At 47.6% G+C, this 19,494-nt stretch overlaps 2 protein-coding genes across 17 annotated transcripts in view; one reads left to right on the top strand and one right to left on the bottom strand.

Moving 5' to 3' along the window:
- RNF169 (ring finger protein 169) overlaps positions 1-8,321 on the top strand; it is a 108,221-nt gene extending 99,900 nt beyond the window's left edge. The window contains exons 5-7 of one of the 3 annotated variants that reach the window (XR_007156252.1): positions 444-543; positions 1,109-4,185; positions 5,241-5,523. Coding sequence is in view for 1 of the 3 variants with exons in the window: in XM_047877967.1 (XP_047733923.1) it covers positions 444-543; positions 1,109-2,290 (1,282 nt within the window). In the remaining 2 variants the exon portion in view is untranslated. Of the gene's footprint in view, positions 1-443; positions 544-1,108 lie in introns of all 3 variants that reach the window. The other 2 variants (XR_007156251.1, XM_047877967.1) reach the window with 2 other exon arrangements.
- A 2,729-nt stretch (positions 8,322-11,050) lies between these two features.
- Positions 11,051-19,494, bottom strand: part of XRRA1 (X-ray radiation resistance associated 1) — a 61,479-nt gene continuing 53,035 nt past the window's right edge. For 13 of the 14 annotated variants that reach the window (XM_047877953.1, XM_047877952.1, XM_047877960.1 and 10 more), the window contains 7 exons: positions 19,105-19,198; positions 18,275-18,390; positions 16,266-16,613; positions 13,121-13,319; positions 12,243-12,358; positions 11,924-12,029; positions 11,051-11,532 (listed from right to left, as the gene is read on the bottom strand). In XM_047877953.1, coding sequence (XP_047733909.1) covers positions 11,279-11,532; positions 11,924-12,029; positions 12,243-12,358; positions 13,121-13,319; positions 16,266-16,613; positions 18,275-18,390; positions 19,105-19,198 — 1,233 coding nt within the window. In that variant the 3' untranslated portion in view covers positions 11,051-11,278. The remainder of the gene's footprint in view (positions 11,533-11,923; positions 12,030-12,242; positions 12,359-13,120; positions 13,320-16,265; positions 16,614-18,274; positions 18,391-19,104; positions 19,199-19,494) is intronic. The other variant, XM_047877954.1, reaches the window with a different exon arrangement.

Genomic DNA, 19,494 nt, shown 5'->3' with positions numbered 1-19,494 from the left:
TTTTGTAAGTACTTAAATATTTGTTTCTTGGCTGACTTAGATTGCTTGAGGAGAGGATTGGGCCTAATAAAAGGAAAAAATTTATTGTTCATAAAGGTGATTTTAATACTCTATCCACCCTATTAAAGAAGGCGAAGTATCCCTACATCTCTCTAAGCTCGAGCAGAACAGCCATTGATTGGTCTTTCATATTTAAGCAGGATCTAGTTTGGAAACAAAGGCTTACACTGAATGTCCTCTCTGGAGAGCTCTTTCTCTTTTGACAGGATTTGTTCTTAGAATGTGTTCTGTTAATAAATCAATTCATTTCCTATCTGTAGCTTGCCAAGGGAATTGTCTTTCTTGGTAGATGGCTTTGAGGGCACAGAAGAGATTGTTATTCTTTTTTCCTTAGTTAGCATATGAGCTACTTTTGACTATTTGTCTTTTATTTATTTATTTAGGAACCTAAATTCCAAGGTGGAAAGGAGTCAGAGCTGCAGTGACACAGCTCAGGACAGAGCGAAGAGCAGACTCAGAGCAGCCCCAACAAGCAAAACCAAGGTACATCTCAGACACAGGCTTCTGGAGCTCTCTACTCCCATCCTGTAGCTCCCTGCACATGGCCACGACAGAAACTATTGCGCACGCTATTTGAGTAGGCTCCACATCCAATGTGGGGCTTGAACTCATGACCCTGAGACCAAGAGTCATGTGCTCTTGAGCCAGCCAGGTACCCCAGAAACTATTCCAGACAAGCAGAGGCAGAATGGGTCCTGGGTGTACTAATTATGTTGGAGAAGTTTGCGAATAGATGGAAAGGAAGAGAGTTTGCGTTGAATTAGTAGCCAGAAGGGTGGAATGAGGGCCAGTAGAAGAACTTTTTTAAAAGTTCTAGATGAGGTTTTTTTTCCCCTGTAGCTTTTCAATTTTATTAATTGTTTCAAGTGTGTAGGAATTTCTGCAAATGGTGCATATTCTAGGTTAGGGATTTTCCCCATTTCTTAGGCTCACATCACCCTCCATCCCTTTTCTTACCCTTCCCCCACTGCCCTTCTACCATCATAAAAGAGTTATGAAGAAAAAATATATATACGCATGTATGTATAATCTTTTTAACTTCTTTTAGGTCACAGCTATAACCCCAGCCTCCAACCCCATCATTGGTGTCCTCTTGTCCACTCAGAACAACCGCTGCCTCTCAGCCCCTGACTTAACCGTTGAGAAGCGTCTACCCTTCAGCTCCCTCTCATCCTTGACTTCCCTGCATAAGCCCGAGCGCTCCATCAGTCCTGAGAGCAATGACAGCATCTCCGAAGAACTAAACCATTTCAAGCCCATTGTCTGCTCACCATGTACTCCTCCCAAGAGACTCCCTGATGGCCGAGTGCTAAGTCCCCTCATCATCAAATCAACACCCCGCAACCTAAACAGAAGCCTGCAGAAGCAGACTTCTTATGAGGCTAGTCCAAGGATCCTCAAGAAGTGGGAACAGATCTTTCAGGAGCGGCAGATCAAAAAGACCCTTTCGAAAGCCACCCTCACCTCCCTGGCTCCAGAAACAGGGGAAGACTCACTGGTCTCTGAAGTTATCCATTCTAACAAGGAGAAGCCACCTCAGGCTTTAAATACAAGACTGGCCAGTGGGCAAGTACTCTCTGAGTGTGTAGGACCCACCCTCACTGACCTTGATTTTTTCCCCTCCGTTAGCCAAGCAAAAGTGGAACAGGGCAGCGATAGTAAAAGGAGCTCTGAGATCCCGTTGGAAACCTGCTGTTCCTCAGAACTTAGAGTGGGAGCCAGTGGTACTTTGGAGACGGAGCAGAGTGAAGGGCCGGGGCCAACCCCAGATGCCAAGTTAGACAAAACCTGTATAAGCGCAACCATGAAAATCTCGGCAGCTCATTCAGCGCTACCCAAAAATAGTGTTCTGGGTGGGGTCCTCAAAACAAAGAAGCAGCTGAAGACAGCAAATCATTTTGATCTGCCTAATGGTGTGCTGGCAGACAGCCGAGGTGAGGAGCCGCTTCCTTCCTTGCGTCGGGGCCGGAAAAGACACTGTAAGACCAAGCACTTGGAACAAAATGGCTCCCTTAAGAAACTGCGACAGAGCGGTGGTGAGGTGGTCCTGGCCCCGGCAGAGCCGGTGCTGCGGGAGATGGAGCAGAAACTGCAGCAAGAGGAAGAGGACCGGCGGCTGGCTCTGCAGCTGCAGCGCATGTTTGACAACGAGAGGCGGACTGTGAGTCGGCGAAAAGGAACCGTGGATCAGTATCTCTTACGGTCCAGCAACGTGGCCGGGGCCAAGTAGCACCTAATGAACAGTGTTACCTATTTTTAAGAGGTCTTTGGGCTTGATCATTTATCCTGAAGAGCTGAGTATTCTCACTTTGGGTTTCTTTAATGGCAAAACACTGTCTGATACAGTTCTGGGAGGTTCCGGGGCCTTCGTAGTCCATGTCCAAGGGAACTGTGTCTCTGCCTCCCTGGGACCGAGGCCAGAAGCACTCCTCACCCCAAAGTGACCTGTCCCTGAGGGCTCCTGGGCCAAATCGGGCAGCACCCACTTGGAATGAGATTCAGGAGCACAGTGGCCAGAGTTACAAATGGTAGAGGAATGAGGGGGGATACCTTCTTAAACCGACAGACCTCCTGACTTCTTTCAACAGGGTGTTATTTTAAATCAGCCTTGCAGATAAACATTACTTCCATCTGTGTCGTAGAAGTGGATCTGCGTTTTGGCAGATTCCAAAATGATTGTGTTCCCCCTTCTCCTTATCCATGCCACAAGTAAATGTACCTACTGAAATTGGTTGAGTTTTTCCCTTCTACAAAAGTTAATTTACCTTCCCTGTTTAAAAAGTAACATTTGATTAATGCTATATAGTTGACAGACCACATTGAGTCACTGTTGGATTTGGTCTTCTCAGGAGTGCTAACGTGTAAGCGGTGTGACACAGCCCCATTTTAGATGATGGAGCTGCAGGGCACGTGTTCAGATTCTCTCATTTACTAGGTGGAACATCCCAGACTGACTGTTGGGTCTCCCGACAAGAAATCCCATAGATTTTCCACACTGACAGGTTGCTGTAATGGATTGTGACCCAAGGAGCCTAGGGAAGCTGGCTGGGCATGTGAATACTGATTGTGCAAAATCCATAGGCAGATCATTGAGATTGACGGGAAGTACAAACAAATATTATGGAGTTATCTTCCTTTCTCCCGGCACAGTTTACCCTTTTGTTTTCTTGGGGGTGGGGCGGGGGAGACAAAGTACAGTTGAGCTTCCTTACTACTCTCTACGTGTCCAAGAGTTATCTGCAATGTTGATCTAAAATCCAAAACAATTGCCCAGAAGTCAGGTAAGAGCAATGCTGAAACTCCATACTATGGAAACAAGGTATCTAGCTGGATGCAGCTGGTAAATTCAGTCCCATGGACCTTTGGGGTTTATTTTCCTTAGCAGCTGACACCATGTGTCTTTTGCATCCCTGGTGGTGCTTGGTGCTTCTGCCCGTCTGGGCTCATTGAGAATAGGGATTAAGATATGACTTTAGGGAATCTCAGATGGGCTGGCGTTCCCTGTGCATGTATGAGCTGTTACTATAAAGTCATGTGACTGGCATTTTAACAAAGGCTTTAGAGCTTCTATATCCCAGTGTATGTTGTCTCCCTTGAGTGGCCCCAGCAAGATACCACATAGTTTTCTAATGATGTTGCCATTGGCAAAAACATTTCTGGAACTCTCCTCAAAGTCTAGAAACGTCTAGAAATATAGACTCCTAAAATGTTAGAATTGGAAGGGACCTTAAAGGTCATCTATTCCAACCTCCTCCTCTTACTGAGGCAGAAGCTAAGATTTGGAATGGTGACTCACTGATTACTAGGGATTTACTACATCACCTTCTTTTGATTCCTCCTGGGAGATTTGCCCCTTCTTCTCTGGACAAATCTTTAATCTTTTGTGGTTATAGAAGGGAGAATTTTAAGTTTGAAACTAGTCAGAGGCTATTTGAAGCCTCTGGAAGAGAAGGTAGGTCAAGAGGGTTTGGAGTCATAGATGAGGTACAGCCATAAAGCAGCTATTTTCTTCTGCTCCTAAACAGTTCCCAGAGAGACGTTCCAGAGATGTCTTAAGCATTCTGGTCATCATGGAGATATGTGGAGGCTCCTCAGTGACTACGTTGGTGGGAGTGTCACTCGAATGTATGTGTTCTGTGTGTCTGTGTGCGTGCACACATGCAAATGTATGTTTAAACATGCACCAATCTCATTACTTTATATTCACACCACTTCAGTTCTAGGCCCTGCCAGCAACATATGTCTCCAAAGGCTGCTGGAGGGTTGGTACCCAAGACAGAAGAGCTGGTGCTGGTGCTGGTCTGCGGAGTAAGAGGAGGGTGACTTAATGCCCTTAGAGAAATCATCAGTTCCTGCCATTTCACACAGTTCCCCTTGGTTCAGAGTACATAATATCGGAAGGCTAGTCTCGTTGGTAGTAGCGAAGACACTTATTTTTCCACTTGCCACCTTTTTCTATATCTCCAGTAATTTGAAAAACATTTTGGTTGGAACTGATTTTTGTTTTTGGAAAAAAGATAAATATTTTTAATAGAAAAAGATATATATTTTAAATATTTCCCCCAAAGTACTACTTTCATTTTAAGAAATTGCATAGCAGTTAGCAACAAATTTTAGTTTCAGGTGCAGAGTGAAAAGCTACTTCCTGTTAAGTGAACATTCCAGACGCTGGATCCAACTTACTGATTTTCCCCTTTGCACCTACTGTTGTGCCTGGAATGGTATCAACAATTGTTTTCCAAACTTCCAGCTGAGCAGTAGCCCTTCACACAGAGGCAAAGTGGTTTAGGTTAAGGAGCGACAAGGCTTCACCTCTGATCTGCTCGGCTTTGGAGGAGGAAAAAACCACTAAGGTATTATCTGTATTTTAAAATGCTTCCCTTACTTAACTAAAACCTGAACACTTTTTGCTTCTGAAAGAATTCTGTGTCCTGTTGCTCGCTTGCTTGCTTGTGAAGTTTGTCACAAATGGAGTTATCAGTGTGAATTATTTGGAGACGGAGAAAGACAAGAAAAGGAAAATAGAGCGATGGGAGGGTTTGTGGGCTAGAATGAGAGAAATACCATTTCACAAAACAAACATTTCTCATGAATCATTGGAATCTGATTCACCCTACAAATTTCCCATGCCCTACTAACTCTGCTCTTTGTGTATATGCATTCTGTGTTTTTTATTAAAGGGGAAGTTCTGAGAGGTTGGAGGATCAAGGTCATTCTGATGGGAAGTCCAAGAAATGCGGTGCCCTGGGAAGGGGGAGCTCAGCCCTTTTCCATAGAGTGGGAGAGACACTTTGGGAACATGCTCATGACCCGTTGATTGTATCTGCTGGAAGAAGTCATCTGGGCCTGTTGGGTTGGTGTCAAATCAGGCGATTAGGCATCCAGCCCTTGGCCCCTTTCGTATAATTGCCTCTTTTTAAAAGGTTAATTCGCCTTGGCTGAAGCTTCCCAGGAAAACCCTTTGTAAGTGGCTTCATTTATTTTTTTAATTTAATTTTTAGACTTTTGTCTGGAGGAAGAACTGGTGATGAATGCCTTCTGTTTTTGTTTTGTTTTTTTCTCATTTTTCCTAAAAGAAAAAAATGCCCTTAAGGATTAAAGCTGCTTAATTAATTGCTGTCTGATTACAAAGTGACAAACTAAGATGGGAAACTGCCACTGTGCTTGACTGGTGAAGCTGATGACCGAAGGCTGTGCCGTTCATTCTTTCTGTTCCATTCAGACATTCCTGAGCTTCATTCGAACTTGTGCCAACCCTGTGCTGGGTCATGGAGATACAAGGATGGAAAGGACAGTCCCTGCTCCTAAGAAGCTCAGCCTCTAATGGAATGTATTTGAAGGTATATGTGGCTGGAGAGTTTGTTCATGCTCGTGTGAAAGGCCACTTCTTCATAGTGATGATCTTGGATGGAGTCATTTGAGATACTGTCCAGCACCTGACAGGCTGCACTGAACATTTTAGACACCCCCATCAGTATTTCTCAATTTGATTGCAACACTGCTTTCCATTTCCTAAGTAATTTTATCAGAGGAGAATGAATTTTCTCCTCCAGTGATACAGGACAATAATTTCTCTTCAGGAGCTGCTTTTACATAAGCTCCAGGAAATGAGGCAGGGTGTGGATCATTGACATGGTCAGAGGAGGCCCACATCCCACCTTACTGATCTCCTAACCTCTCTCCCAACCAGACCTCTCACCAGAGCTGGCAGCAACTTTGGATTCCTTTCCTTTTTCCTGCCTGGCTTTTCATTGAGATGGAAAGCCAACAGGAGAGGAAGGAAAGAAAAACTGAAGGCTGGATTATAATCATAAAATGCTGTAGCTGGAAAGGGCATGGAAATAACTCAGATCAAACTCACCCATCTGCTTCCCCTTTTTTTTTCCTAATAAGGAACTTGAGGTCCAGTGCTTTATGCCCTGTTGACACTGTAGTTTCCTAGGATCTAAATAGTCTTTTTAAGTTACACACACACACACACACACATAATTTGCTAACGAGGAGGACACCCAAATGATATAGGAAGCTTTTTGTTTTAATAGCTTTTTTCTTCTAAAATGTTTCAGAATTAAAATATGCCTCTGTCCCCTGAATACATACCCAGATAGGGGAAACCCCATAATGTGACTAATGTGAATATGGAATCTTGGGAAGTGATATATTTTGATTGGAATAGTCATCATTTTAACCACCAAGGGTTAAAACCATGCCAGCCCTTCATTTTTCTTTGAAAAAATCAAGAACTCCTTAGGGACTTAAATCTTTCTCAGCCAGCCTTTCAACCAAAAGAGTGGTATTCAGCCTGGTTTTTAGAAGTGAACATAGTTGCTTATAAATTCTTGTGAGTTAGTGACAAAGCAGGTATGTTTTTTTGGGTCAGGGAGATTCTAGGGAAAGCTGCTGTTGAATAGATTTTGCTCCAAAGATGATATAGAAAATGCATCTTTACACGTGATTGTTACCCACTGTAGCTTTCTGAAGATCGTTCTATAGGAAAAAGAGACAAGCAGAGGTCACAACCAGTTTAGAGATCGGTTAAATTGGATGAAGAAAAAGTGCCAAGACTGAATGTGCACATTGTTCTATGTATTATCAGTATTTTTATTCTTCCTAAGAAAAATATTTACACACTTTTCTTTGTGAGTAAATGCTTCCTTAATGTCTTGTTAATAAGCGTGGCAGGCTCCCTCTCTACCTTTTCTGGTGTCTTAAATCAACTGGTTGGACAGAGCTGAGCTAAGGCCAGGCTTATTTATCTTCCTTTCCTCTCATTTAATAAGAGGTAAAAACAGGCAATGCACTCCTCAAAGATTAAATTATTAGAGCTCAAGAGAAGCTTTTGGGCCCTGGGTCTGGCCCTTAGCCGCAGTTCCTAAGGAGAGAATGTATAACTGTGTGAGGGAAAAAAATTACCTTAAATGCCATCTAATGGTTTTATTGTTACTCTCAATTTGTACAGACACTGTTGTCCTTAGGGCCCTTCCCCTTCCCACCTACAAACAGAAAATGGGATGCATATTGGTTTTCTACCTGCTGTCTTCACTGGAATTGGAGAAGGGGCCTGGATCCTTGTGGACCGCCACTGCGGGCTGCCTCCTCTCCAGCTCATCGTAAAGAGCGTTTTGACAAAGACTCAGAACGGGGCATGCCTGGTCAGGGATGCTTCTGACCACAAAGAAATGGTACAGAATCAAATGGGGTGATGTGTTGTTTATTTAAACAGTACCAGGGTGCATTCTTCAGTGTGTGTTTGCCTGCTTAAGGAGAGGCCCAAGTTGAGAATACAGTAAAGCAAACTCATGAAAGTGAATGTTCTGTTTCTAGTTAAAGTTTTAACCTCTAGCGTGTAATCTCAGACAAATCTGGGCTAATAGACTATGTGTGTTTGACTTTTGGTGCTATCTTTGCTCTGGGAGATGCCCCACACTGGAATGTCTCACTTTGGCATTCAGACTGGGATGGGAGAAATTAGGAGGCGAAATGGGGTTTCCATGGCATGCTGCTGGAGCATGAGTTTGGAGTTATTGCCAATGTATAACTGTCATTCTCCTATTCAACCATTCTTACTCCTAATGAAGGCACAAGAGTCTGAGTAAAGAACAGATGTACAGGATGACACTGTCCTTGCATACTGGGGCAGTACCCCAAACATCCGATTTTAAAATCAGCTTTGGAAGCAGAAATTCATCAAAATACCCTTGGTGCCAGTTTCTCATCAAACACAGAACAAACGTATCCCTGTTTCATCTAAACTTGTAAAGCCAACTTGAAGGACTGATGTAAGAAATGCCATACATGGTAAACCAGCACGTAAGGGTCCTTTGAAATCTGGCCCAGACTCTTCCAAAAGAGAATATTTGAAATGATTTGCAAGAAACAAGGCAGCTGCTTGGAGGTAGAAGAATGGAATTTGTCCCTTGGTCCTTAACAGGAAATGTACTACATATCACGCTCATGGATTCCCTGATAGCCCGGTCTGGTGAAAGGATGGGAGACTCTGGCCCTAACATAGCCTGGAAGCTGGGTCTTCTGACTCCAAGGCCACTGATTATTCAATCTTTTCCTGTTGCCGTGGCTTAATCAACTGAGGGTAGTGCCATCCTCCGCCACTGGTCTTGCCTAACCCTAGGGCTCCAGCTGCTTTCTGGGTTGGATCTTCTGGACTTGGGCCTGCCAGGGCCAGAGAAATCAGTCTTCCCTCTGCACCCACTGTAGGGGTGGGAGGTATCCTACAGTAGCAAGGATTGTGAGTCTGTATCTAAATCAGTTTGCTTTCCTGTGGCCACATCCAGTTCCAGGTAGTTACTGGCCATCTTGGATAAGTGACGAGGAGAACAGGCTGGGCCTACCTAGTTTTGGAGAATTAGTGGTAGGAGAAATTATTTCTTCTGGTTTGCTCTTGTTAGAAGTGTGGAGAAGGCTCAGAAGAGTGTGGCAGCCAGCTCCCATCTGCTTATGGCAAAGGAAGGGGGCTCTGGGTGAAAGCAGCCCAGGGGGTTGGATCATCTAGCAGCAAATCAGATGTGCCAGGGAGAGTGTGCTGGTAACAGGGAGGGTTGGTGCCACCCAAAAGGCTTCCTTGATTAGTTATGGATTCCTGTTCATTTGACAATTCTAGTCAGAGGCTTTACTCATTGAGACTAGTTCACATCTCTTCAAAAGAAGTCAAAACTCAGGAAACCAAGCAACTGAAGTCTGCTCACTTGGACACAACTGGTAGACGGTTGTATGGCTTCCAGAGATGCAGCAATTCACCTGCACGGGAGGCTGAGTAGACAGTGTGATACGCTGCCTCTCATACCTAAAACAGGCACTAGGAGAGGCAACTAATTTATTCAGATGGTATCCTATGTGGAAAAACAGTTCACGAGCGTTTGACCTGGATAGGTGAAGCCTCTTCAGGATGCTCTCACATTGGTGAAGGGCTCTGGCCTGGCTGGGCAGAGAGAGCAGATATATGCCTGGCTAAAAATCAGAGCTAGGAGCCCTGGGGGACTTCAGCACACAGCTTAGCTCAGTGGTTAGAACTGTCAGATAGCTTTCCCAACAAAGGAAGCGACAGCCTTTGGAGGGAGTTAGTTCCCCATCACTAGGGGTGCAGGAAGGAGCTGAACAATCTGTTAGGGGGACCGCAAGATGCTTCCTGTCTTGAGGCTGGGTAGGGCGTTCCTAGGAGCCTTTCAAGCCTGAGGGCCTATGGTTTGATAGTGTTTCTGGCTGAAAGATGCAATCCGTTTCTCTAGAACTGGAACCTAGCAAGGCTTACAGTGTAAATGTTGGGGTAGAGTCTCCTAACATTAGGGGAAGGGGATTTGGGCCCCAGGAGACCCAAGGCAGCGAGTTAGCAACACACTCTGCAGGTGAGTGCCACCGTGGGTGACCCTGTATTACATGTATCTGTCCAGGTGCCTGTGTCAAGTGTGACGTAACACCCTCTGTAACTAGATATGTGTACGTGACCGTGTGACTTTTGTGAACGCGGATGTATGCATCTGGTATGACCACAGCTAGGTGTAATTGTGTAACTGGCCACGTGTGTGAGTGAGACTGTGTGGCCAAGTATGATAGTAAAGCTATTTCTGTGTCCTAACAGAGTCTCACAGTCACAATACAGCAGATACTCCACCACGCGTCTGTCAGACCTGTGGCGGCAAGACAGATTAGATCTCAATAATCACCTTACCTGCAACTGAAGTTGTAGGAGTTTGTGCCTTGCTGAGGAGCCTTAATCCTCGTGCCACCAATTCCTGGACCCTGGGACCTACATGCCTGCTCCCCAGGTATGAACTGTAGGTACCCTCAGGAGAGTAGCCTTAGCAGCGAAGGCTGCTCAGGAGACCAGTCACACTCGGTGTCCATTCCCAAATGCACATCTCTGGAGTTCAGTGCCAGTGGCCTTCACTAGTGGAGCAGATGGTGACTCCTGGGCACTCAGAAGAATGGGGCAGCCCCACAGGCTGCTGTGGCCAGAACCAGTTTACTTACTGTGAGCCCAGGCTGACTTTGCAGGATCTGTTTTAGAGCCACGGTGTTTGCATATGGGACTTCAGCTTGTGTCCTGGATGAGAGGACCTTAGGAAATTCCATGTAAGTCCTGCCCTCCTCAGCCTGTCCCAACTTTGTGGCCATGACCATCCAATAAGGGAATTCCCAACCCTCTTCCCCTTCCTCTCCATTTGCCCTCAATATTGAAAAAAGCTGCCCCATAAAAACACCTTTTCTGGGGCCTGGAGGCCTCAGTTTTGCCCCCTACCCCAGCAACACACATACACTTTGTTGGCTGTGGATGGGTTAGTTAACTTCTCTGAGCCTCAGAGTCCGTGCTGCTGCTCTGTTCCATCAGCCCCCTTGTTTTTTCAGCCCAGTGCCGATCGCAGCTCTGTTGGAGATGTGCGACTCAAGCAGGTTTCCTAAAGGATGCGTGTGTCAGCCGGGTGCTCCTCCAGCATGGCAGCCTGGCCATCTACAAGAAAGCACGTGGACTACCTTGCTCTGTGCACCCACTCTTTATTGCTGCTGGGCCAGGCGCTGGGTCCTCCCTGGCCCGGGGAGGGGAGGTCCTCACCAGTTAGTTCCCCACTCTCTGTGGCCAGCGAGCGAGGCCAAGCCAAGGTTTGAGGCCTGCACCTGGCACACCCAGCCCCAAGGCGCGGTCCAGGGTGCGGAGCCCTCAGGGAGGGTATGGGGCACAGGCTGGGCACTGCCCCGTGCGCAGACCTTAGTCTTTTGAGTCACTGGCCGTGGGACCCTGGCAGAACTCATCCATGAACTTGAGGAAGCGGCCAAACCTAGGCTGGCCCTCGCTCAATGCTGGGTGGCCTGGGGGTGGCGCTGTGGCCCTGAACACTGTCCGCAGTGAGCAGCGCACCAGCTGCCGGTAGCGTGCCCGAAACTCCTTCAGCAGCCTCTTGGCCTCCAGGTATTGCTTCTGGTTCACCAGCCTCTGCTCAGTCCGCTGGCGCAGGACAGCTCCTGCAGGGAGAGAAGCCAGAGGGACACCAAACTCGCTCTGGGTCCCAGCTAGCCCGAAGCAGTGGGGACTGCGTCCAGAGCACCCCCCCCCCCACCCCAGAGAGTGGGACGGTGTGAGAGGAGGATGCTACGGGGACTGAAAATGGCCTCCCCAGCTTGGGGCATTAGGCAGCCAGTGGCATCCCCTCTGAATTCTACCTCAAGCCTTAGTTCTGGCCTGTAACGTGCTGTGTGACTCCAGGCCCCAGCTTCTCCATCTGCACATGGGGAAGGGCCAGGGCAGATGCTAAGGGCCCTTCCTGCTCTGACATGTCCATGCCGGCTGCCTCCCACCAGCAGATGAGTAAACTTCTGGCCACTGAGGATGGGGACCGGGTGGGCACAGCTATACCTAGTGGAGCCTCTGTAATATTCCGGGGATCCCGCATGCGAATGAGAATGTCATCCAACAGCTGGGCTCGAGTCTTCCGTGGGGGTGGAATGGGGATCCTCTGGGCCTAACATAAGGTAAGAGGAACGTGTCACCACAGTCCAGTGCTCTGCCTCTCCTGGCCTCATCCCCTCATGCAGATGCAGCAACAAGCAGGAGGGTACCTGGGGGCACTGGGAAAGCACAGCCCTCAGAATGTCCTGAGGTGACAGCCACGTCTCTAACTGGGGGTCCTGAGGAGCCACTGGCACACACAACAAGGTGGTGGTTACGCATTTACCCGTTTCTCCTTGGGAACGTAGCGTTTCTGAAGAGTGTCAAGCCTGGGCTTGGAGGAGCGGAACAGCAGCGGGTGCTTCAGCACGTACTGCAGGGCCTGTGTGTTCTTCTGGATTCCTAAGGCAAAAAGGCATGGTTGGGTCAAGGCACTCCTCCTCCACCTACTGAATGCCTCCTCCAACTTCTTCATTCCCCAGTCTCACAGCAGCCCTGGGTGGAAGGATTGGAGAGGCCCCAAGAACACACTGCTTCATCTCTCCCTGATCTGCAGTGCCCGGACCTCCATCATCCATTCCCTGAATAACTGTCCCCTGTGTGCACAGATCCTCATGGAAAAGTAGCACTGGCATGGAGAGAAGGAATGACCCTGACATAACGTCGTTAAACACAGTGGGTTATGCCATAGGGACTGGCACCCAAGAGAGCACACAGTCAAGTGCTAGTTCCTCTGAGAGCACAAATACTACTAACACATCAGTGTGAAATAAGGGGCTCCGAGGGAGCACTACCCCCTTGTCTCAAGTCACATAGAGAGGATTTTGGATGTTCAATTTGGGACTCAGCTGGGCTGGGAAGGAACTCAGGAATCTGGCCAGTCTGGGTGTCTGTTCATCAAACCCTTCCTGGAGACACTTCTCCAACCAGAGCAGCTGGGCCTGGACTGGCTGGAATTGGAAGAGCTGTGGCTCCTGAAAATCCAATGAAGGCCCAGGCCAGGGGTCTTGATATGTAAGGCTCCAAACCAGGATATCCTCAGGGGCCCTTTGACAGACACGGAGAGGACAGCATCCCGGTCCTGAAATGAAGCATTAGCTTTGCCCCAACTTGCTCCAGGCTGCAGAGAGGGCCCCTTGCCCTGGAGCCATTCTCCTCACATACCCTTTGGCTCAATAAAGGCTGGATCAGGCTTGGCTGTCAGCAGCTCCTCATAGCCACGATACTTGCTGGGGAGGGAGGCAGATGGGAGCTTCCTCCAAGCCCTCTTTACCTCTCTGGGGGCTGTGCGGGGTGGTCTTTGCTCTTCCTCCTTCACGGCTGAATCATCCTTCTGGTGGACGGAGGAAGGCAACCCACTCACCTGTGACCAAAAGAAAAATGTACTCATTCATTCCACTAACAGACGCCAGCATTAGCTCTGTGCGAGTCCCCATGCTGGGCACCGTTAAGGGCAAGAACCAAGACTGGGGTGAGAGCAGGCAGATACGAAAGCAGGCAATGATCATGCACCTTGGTAAGTGCAGTAGGAGAATGGAGCACAAAGGTTCTGGGGGAGCCCACAGGAAGCCCTAACCCCGTCTGGGGTGGGGGGTGACTGGGAAGCTCCCTGGAAGAAGAGATGCCTTAACCTGTGCTAAGTCTTGAAGAAGCAGGAGAGCCATCCCCAGGCAGGGTGGGGAGAGGGGTGAGCTACAGGTGATGAGGAGAGAGGGCTGTTGTAGGCAAGGAATAGCGAGGGCCGAGACCCACAGATAAGATGCTGTAAGGTGTATTTGGGGGAGCTCCATATTGGTATTGTTGGGGTTACTGTGAAGAGACGGGCAACTGGAGCAATAAGCAGGCCTCGGATCAGGAAGGACTTTTAAAAGCCAACCTGAGGGGGTTTGTTTTTTCTATTTTTAAAAAATGTTTATTTCTAGAGAGAGAGCTTGCAAGCAGGGGAGAGAGGGGACAGAGAATCTGAAGCAAGTTCCATGCTGACAGCAGAGAGGCTGATGTGGGGCTCAAACCCAGGAACCATGAGCTCACGACCTGAGCCGAAGTCGTATGCTTACGTGACTGAGCCACCCAGGCGCCCCTTGTTTTTGTTTTTATTTTCTTTATCCTCACTATGGCAAGCCACAAAAGAGTTTTAAGGGAGTGAGGGAACATTATCTGAACTCCCATTTTTAGCCTAACCTAATGGTTTTATAAGAAACATATTAATGAAACCTGTATTTAATGTTGGGATATAGTTTATGCCCTTCATTAAAGCCTGTGGCTGAAAAGAAATAGAAAATCTGAACAGACCTGTAACAAGTAGAGACTGAATTAGTAATTGAAACAATTACCACAAAGAAAAGCCAAGGACCAGATGTCTTCACTAGTGAATTCTACCAAACATTTGTTTGTTTTTTTTCATTTGAGAGAGAGAGAGAGAGAGAGAGCGCACACGAATGAGGGAAGCATAGAGGGAGAGAGAGAATCTCCACTCAGAGCCTGACACAGGGCTCCATCCCGTGACCCTGGGATCGTGACCTGAGCCAAAATCAAGAACTGGACACTTAACCGACCGAGCCACCCAGGCGCTCCTGTGCCAAACATTTAAAGAATTAACACCAATCCTTCACAAACTCTTACAAAAATTAGGAGAAAGGGGAATACTCCCAGCTCATTCTCTGAGGTCAATATTACCCCAAAACCAAAACTAAGGAAAGACATCACAAAAGGACAATAGAAACCAACATTCCTATGAATGTAACACAAAAATCTTCAAAAAATACTAGCAACCCAAATTGGCAACATATAAAAAAGGACTATATGCCATGATCAAGTGGTATTTACCCCTGGTTTACAAGGGTTAGGCAAATGGAAATCAATTAATGTGATTCACCATTTCAATAGATAAAGGACAAAACCCACACAATCATTTCAATAGACCCAGAAAAAGCATTTGGTAAAATCTAATGCCCCTTTGTGATTAAAAAAACAAAAACAAAACACTCGATAAACTATGAACAGAACGAAGCTTCCTCAATCTGATAAAGTACATTTATGAAAATCCCACAACTAACATCAGAATTAATGGTGAAAGACTGAAAACTTTTCCCCTTAAGATCAGGAATAAGACATGTCTGCTCTTGCCACTTCTATTCAACACTGCACTGGAGGTCACAGCCTGGGCAATTTGACAAGGAAAATAAAGCCTTTTCAGTCACGGTGACCCACAGTTAATTGTCCTACTTTGGCTCCTAGGAAGCTCAGAATTGCATTTTGCAATATACCTCTGTTAGGAGAGCGGCAGAGCATAATGAGCAGGTTAGAGTGAGAATTATCCTGGGACTCATTTCCTTTCCTGTCTGTATTTTCCTTTCATCCAACTTTCTCAAGTTCATTTTAAAATATTTATTTATACTCTGCTTTGTTCTAAAAGGTTCTGATACAGTTCATAAAGATATTTTTGTATTGTATAAATTTGTGTGTCACTGTAAATCATCTGTAGAATAAGAGATGGATGTACCACTTGGAAAGATCTGGCAGATTGGAAGGGCAAGACTGGAGGTAGGGAGATGAGCAAAGGCAATGGTACAATAATAAAGTTCAAGGAGGCCCTGCCAATGCCTCCAGCCTCATATTTCCCTTTTCTTACGTGTCACCCTTCTGCTGCCCAGACACTGACCCATTTGTGGTTTCTGCACATGCCATTTTAATTTCTTTCCTCTGCAGCCTGCTTCATGTTGTTTGCTCTGCCCAGAACACCCTTCCTGCCCAGGTTCGCACCTTGTTACTGCCTACTCAGCCTGCAAAGCTCAGCTCGTCGGAACCTCTCTCAGGAGCCCTCCTGGTCTGGGCAGAGGATCCCTCTTGTGTCCAGGCTCCCAGCCCCTGGGTTTTCCTCAGTCTTGGCACCGACTTAATGCATTGTTCCTACAATCCAACCCCCACCAGACTGAGGACATCTCGAGGACCTGTATCTCAGCAATCTGTATTCCCAGGATTCAGAGACAGCATCAGAAGTGACGTGACTTATGTAGATAGGCAGAGGCAGCAGGAAGCCCTTCTGAAAAATTAGAACCATGCCCCAGCCAGACCCCAGATGCTGTCTGTGCCACAGGGCCATGACCTGTCCCTTTGGGTACCCCCACCGGAGGCCTTGGCTCAGCAGGTCTCCCAGACGAGCCTGCAGGTCTTGCCAGGGGTGCTTCCTTCTGGTTTCCAGACCTGCCCTGTGCTTACTTCCGGCTGCCTGCAGCAACCCAGCTACACAGTGGTGGTATAGGAGCCTCTGGGAGCTAAGCACAAGGCAAGGGCAGGGGTATCCAGGTACCTGGGTCAAGAATATGGACTCTGTGCTCTTGGTGTCCTCATCTGACAGGTGATCTGGGCTGAGGTGGCCAGGTCTGTTGCTCTGGTGGGACATGGTCTCTTCACTATGCACAGTAGAGTCAGAGCAGATGGGAGGCAGTGGCACAAAGGGCCGGTGGGACAGGGAAAGGCCCTCCAGGCCCTCGATGGGCATCTCTGGCTCCAGAGGACTGCTTCTGGTGGTGGACAGCTCTTTAGTTGGCGCTGCCTCAGACTCTGGCATCTCCTTTGAGGGAGACTTGATTGTGGGCACGGATAGGTGATGAAGAATCAGAGGCTGCTTTGGCACCTTTGGAACTTGGGTTTTCACCTGTCATGGGAGAAAGGCTGGATTGTTTTGCTTCCTAATCAGAGTCTCTCCTCCTGGACCTCACAAGCCTAAGGCCATTTGGTACAGTGATCAGAGGACTGGGTGAGGGCTCCTAGGGGGAGGGAGGGAGTGAAATCACACTAACTGGGCATCTACAATGTGCCCTATACATGACGGATGTTGCTTTATTTACACCTCAAACTACCCAGTAAATAATTATCTTTATTTTATAAAAGAGGAAACTAGGGCTGAGAGAGGTAAAATGCCTTGTCCAAGGTCACAGAATTATTTGATGGCAGAGCCCGGACTACCTGATTTCCATACTGGGCTCTGGGCTTCATTCTGCATCCCTTATCATATCACTCTGGCTCTCAATAGCCTCATTGTTCTGATCAAGGTTTAACACAGTGCACCTGACCTTCCTCAGGGACTCCTAGGGAAGCCTGTGGGAGATGGTCCTGCACTTTCTGGTAGGCAGCAGCACCAGGCCCCTTTTAGGATGCTGGTTCCCATACCTTAAATGAAGTTTCGCAAGGCAAGTCTCTCTCAGGGTTCAGAACTAAGGAAATAACTTCTTTCCTATTGAAATTCTCAGCTTCCTTAATTAGCAAAAGCCAATCATCTTGGGGGATGAGGATTATAAACTTAGCATCTGGCTCACTCTGCTGGCTGATGGGAACTAGGTAGTCCGATCCTTAGAGGAGGCAACAAACAAGAGGAATATGATGGAAACCTTTTGAATTTCTGTCTATTTCTGGCTTGTAATTTGGCGCTGGTCTAGGGCTGGACAGAAGCTGCAGAGGGGGTGGAAAGGGAATAACTATTTAACTTTGGGGACCAGCAATGCCCAATTCAGCTTTTAGAGCTACAGGAAGGCTAAAGTTCAGGAGGGGAAGCATTTCACAGAAATTTCTGCAATTCTTCAGATGAGGGAGGGAAATGACTGACTTTATGGCATCCCAGAAGGCAAGTCTAAGACCACTGGCTATGGGAGCGGACTGCTCTCAACGTAAGGAAATGCTTCCAGAGGCAGAGGCACAAGATGCGTATTCTAGGCTTGGCACAGCCGTCCATGACACCTACAGGTGGCTACTACTTGCATGGGTAGTGGCTTGGGGGGTTATAACATTTATTTTTGAAGATTTTATTTTTAAGTAATCTCTACACCCAACTTGGGGCTCGAACTCACAACTCTTAGTTTTATGCTTTACCAACTGAACCAGCCAGGCACCTCATAACATATTTTTGTATCTGTTGCTTCATCCAGTCCTCTCAGCAGCTCAGAGAGGCTTAGAGTTGAGAAGATGAAGCTCAGAGAGTGAAGCTCTTGCCCAAGTTCAGGTGGCTGTGGAAAGTGACGAAACCAGGCTTATCCCTGGGTCTTCAGACTGATTTCTCCCTCACGTCTCCACAGCTCCTTCTTCATGGGGTAGGACTCCATGACATTCACATAGTAGCTTCTACCTACTCTGACACCTGGGTCCCTGTGACCCTAGATGCGTCTGTATGTAACAGACATGGAAAGAAGACAATGCCACTACTACAGACCTAAGGGAAGGAATCCATGAGTGGGAATGGGTTCTCCCTCCCCAGGTCAATTTGCATGCATTAAAATAGGCTCCACTTCCTCTGGGCTTGGCAGTCCTGCCCTGGAAGCTTACCTTCCGAGAGTCCTTCCGAGGCATCAAAATATGATGCTTAGCCTTTACTGTCTTCCTTCGAATCAAGTGGATCCCCAGGTGCTCCTGGAGGAAGGTTTTCAGCAATGGAGGGACCCCTGGAGCCACGATGGGGAAGTGAGATTACTATTAGCAGATATTTACTGGGAGCTTCTTAGGTGTCCAGCACTGTTCAAACTGTTGGACATGTATTAACTTACTTCATTTTCAGACCAACCACAGGAGGTAGGTACCTATATTATTCCCATTTAATACGTGAGGAAACTGAGGCACAGACAGGTTAAGAAATTTGCCCAAGATAACAAGGATAGTGAAAAGCAAGGATGAGAACTCTGCTGGTGTCACTCCAGGACCCAGGATTCTAAAGTGCCAACAAGATGCAGCTGCTAATGCAGCACCCAGTATACCCAGGATGCTCTGGGTGGGAGGGCCCTGTACCCCTCCCCAACTGGGAAGTAGGAAATGAGGTCACAGCAGAACTGCTCTACAAAGCAGGGTGTTACTTAAAGATCTCACACAGGATCTAGATAATTCTGTATTCCATTCCCTGCTCTGCCTCTTTATTGCTGTGGGACTTTGATTAGGTTATGAACCTCCTGGATCCTCAGCTTCCTTCACTGTGCACGAGGACAGTGATGCCTGCCACACAGGGCTGCTGTCAGGTAAGCTGGTACAGAGCAGGTGCTCGGCAGTATCTGTGCTTCTCTCCATCTCCAAAGAACCCAGGGCTGGACATTGATGAGGTGGGGCTAAGGGGTGCCCACGCTGCCCCTGGGCACCAGGACGGGGGCGCAGCCTTGCAGGTACCATACCTCGTGTATGGGCCACCAGAGGGTTGTTATGAAAGATGAGCTCGCAGAGAGACGGGAAGAGAGCTACCGGCAGGATGGCATCTTCCTTCGCGATCTGTGAGGAAGGTAGGGAAAAGCTTCAGGTCGACACTGCCCCCCCTCTGCCCAGGTGCTGCCAGTCCCCACACTGTAGGCCGCATGCTTGCTAGGGCTGAGGTGGAGCCGGCTTAGTTATGCTGCTGTGCTCGGACTCAGTTCCGGGCAGCGTCTGTCCCTACGACGTCACCTGCTCACACCCAGAGGACCCTGCCCCACCCCTGTCCAAAATTCCACATCACAAGTTTCTTGTTTGAAAGTTAAGAACTGTTTTCCTTTCTCCACACCAGAAATGTAGCCCAGACCAAGTAATGA

This window comes from Prionailurus viverrinus, chromosome D1, assembly GCF_022837055.1.
Source record: "Prionailurus viverrinus isolate Anna chromosome D1, UM_Priviv_1.0, whole genome shotgun sequence".
Taxonomy (NCBI): Eukaryota; Metazoa; Chordata; class Mammalia; order Carnivora; family Felidae; genus Prionailurus; species Prionailurus viverrinus.
This window is presented reverse-complemented; position numbering and strand designations above follow the sequence as displayed.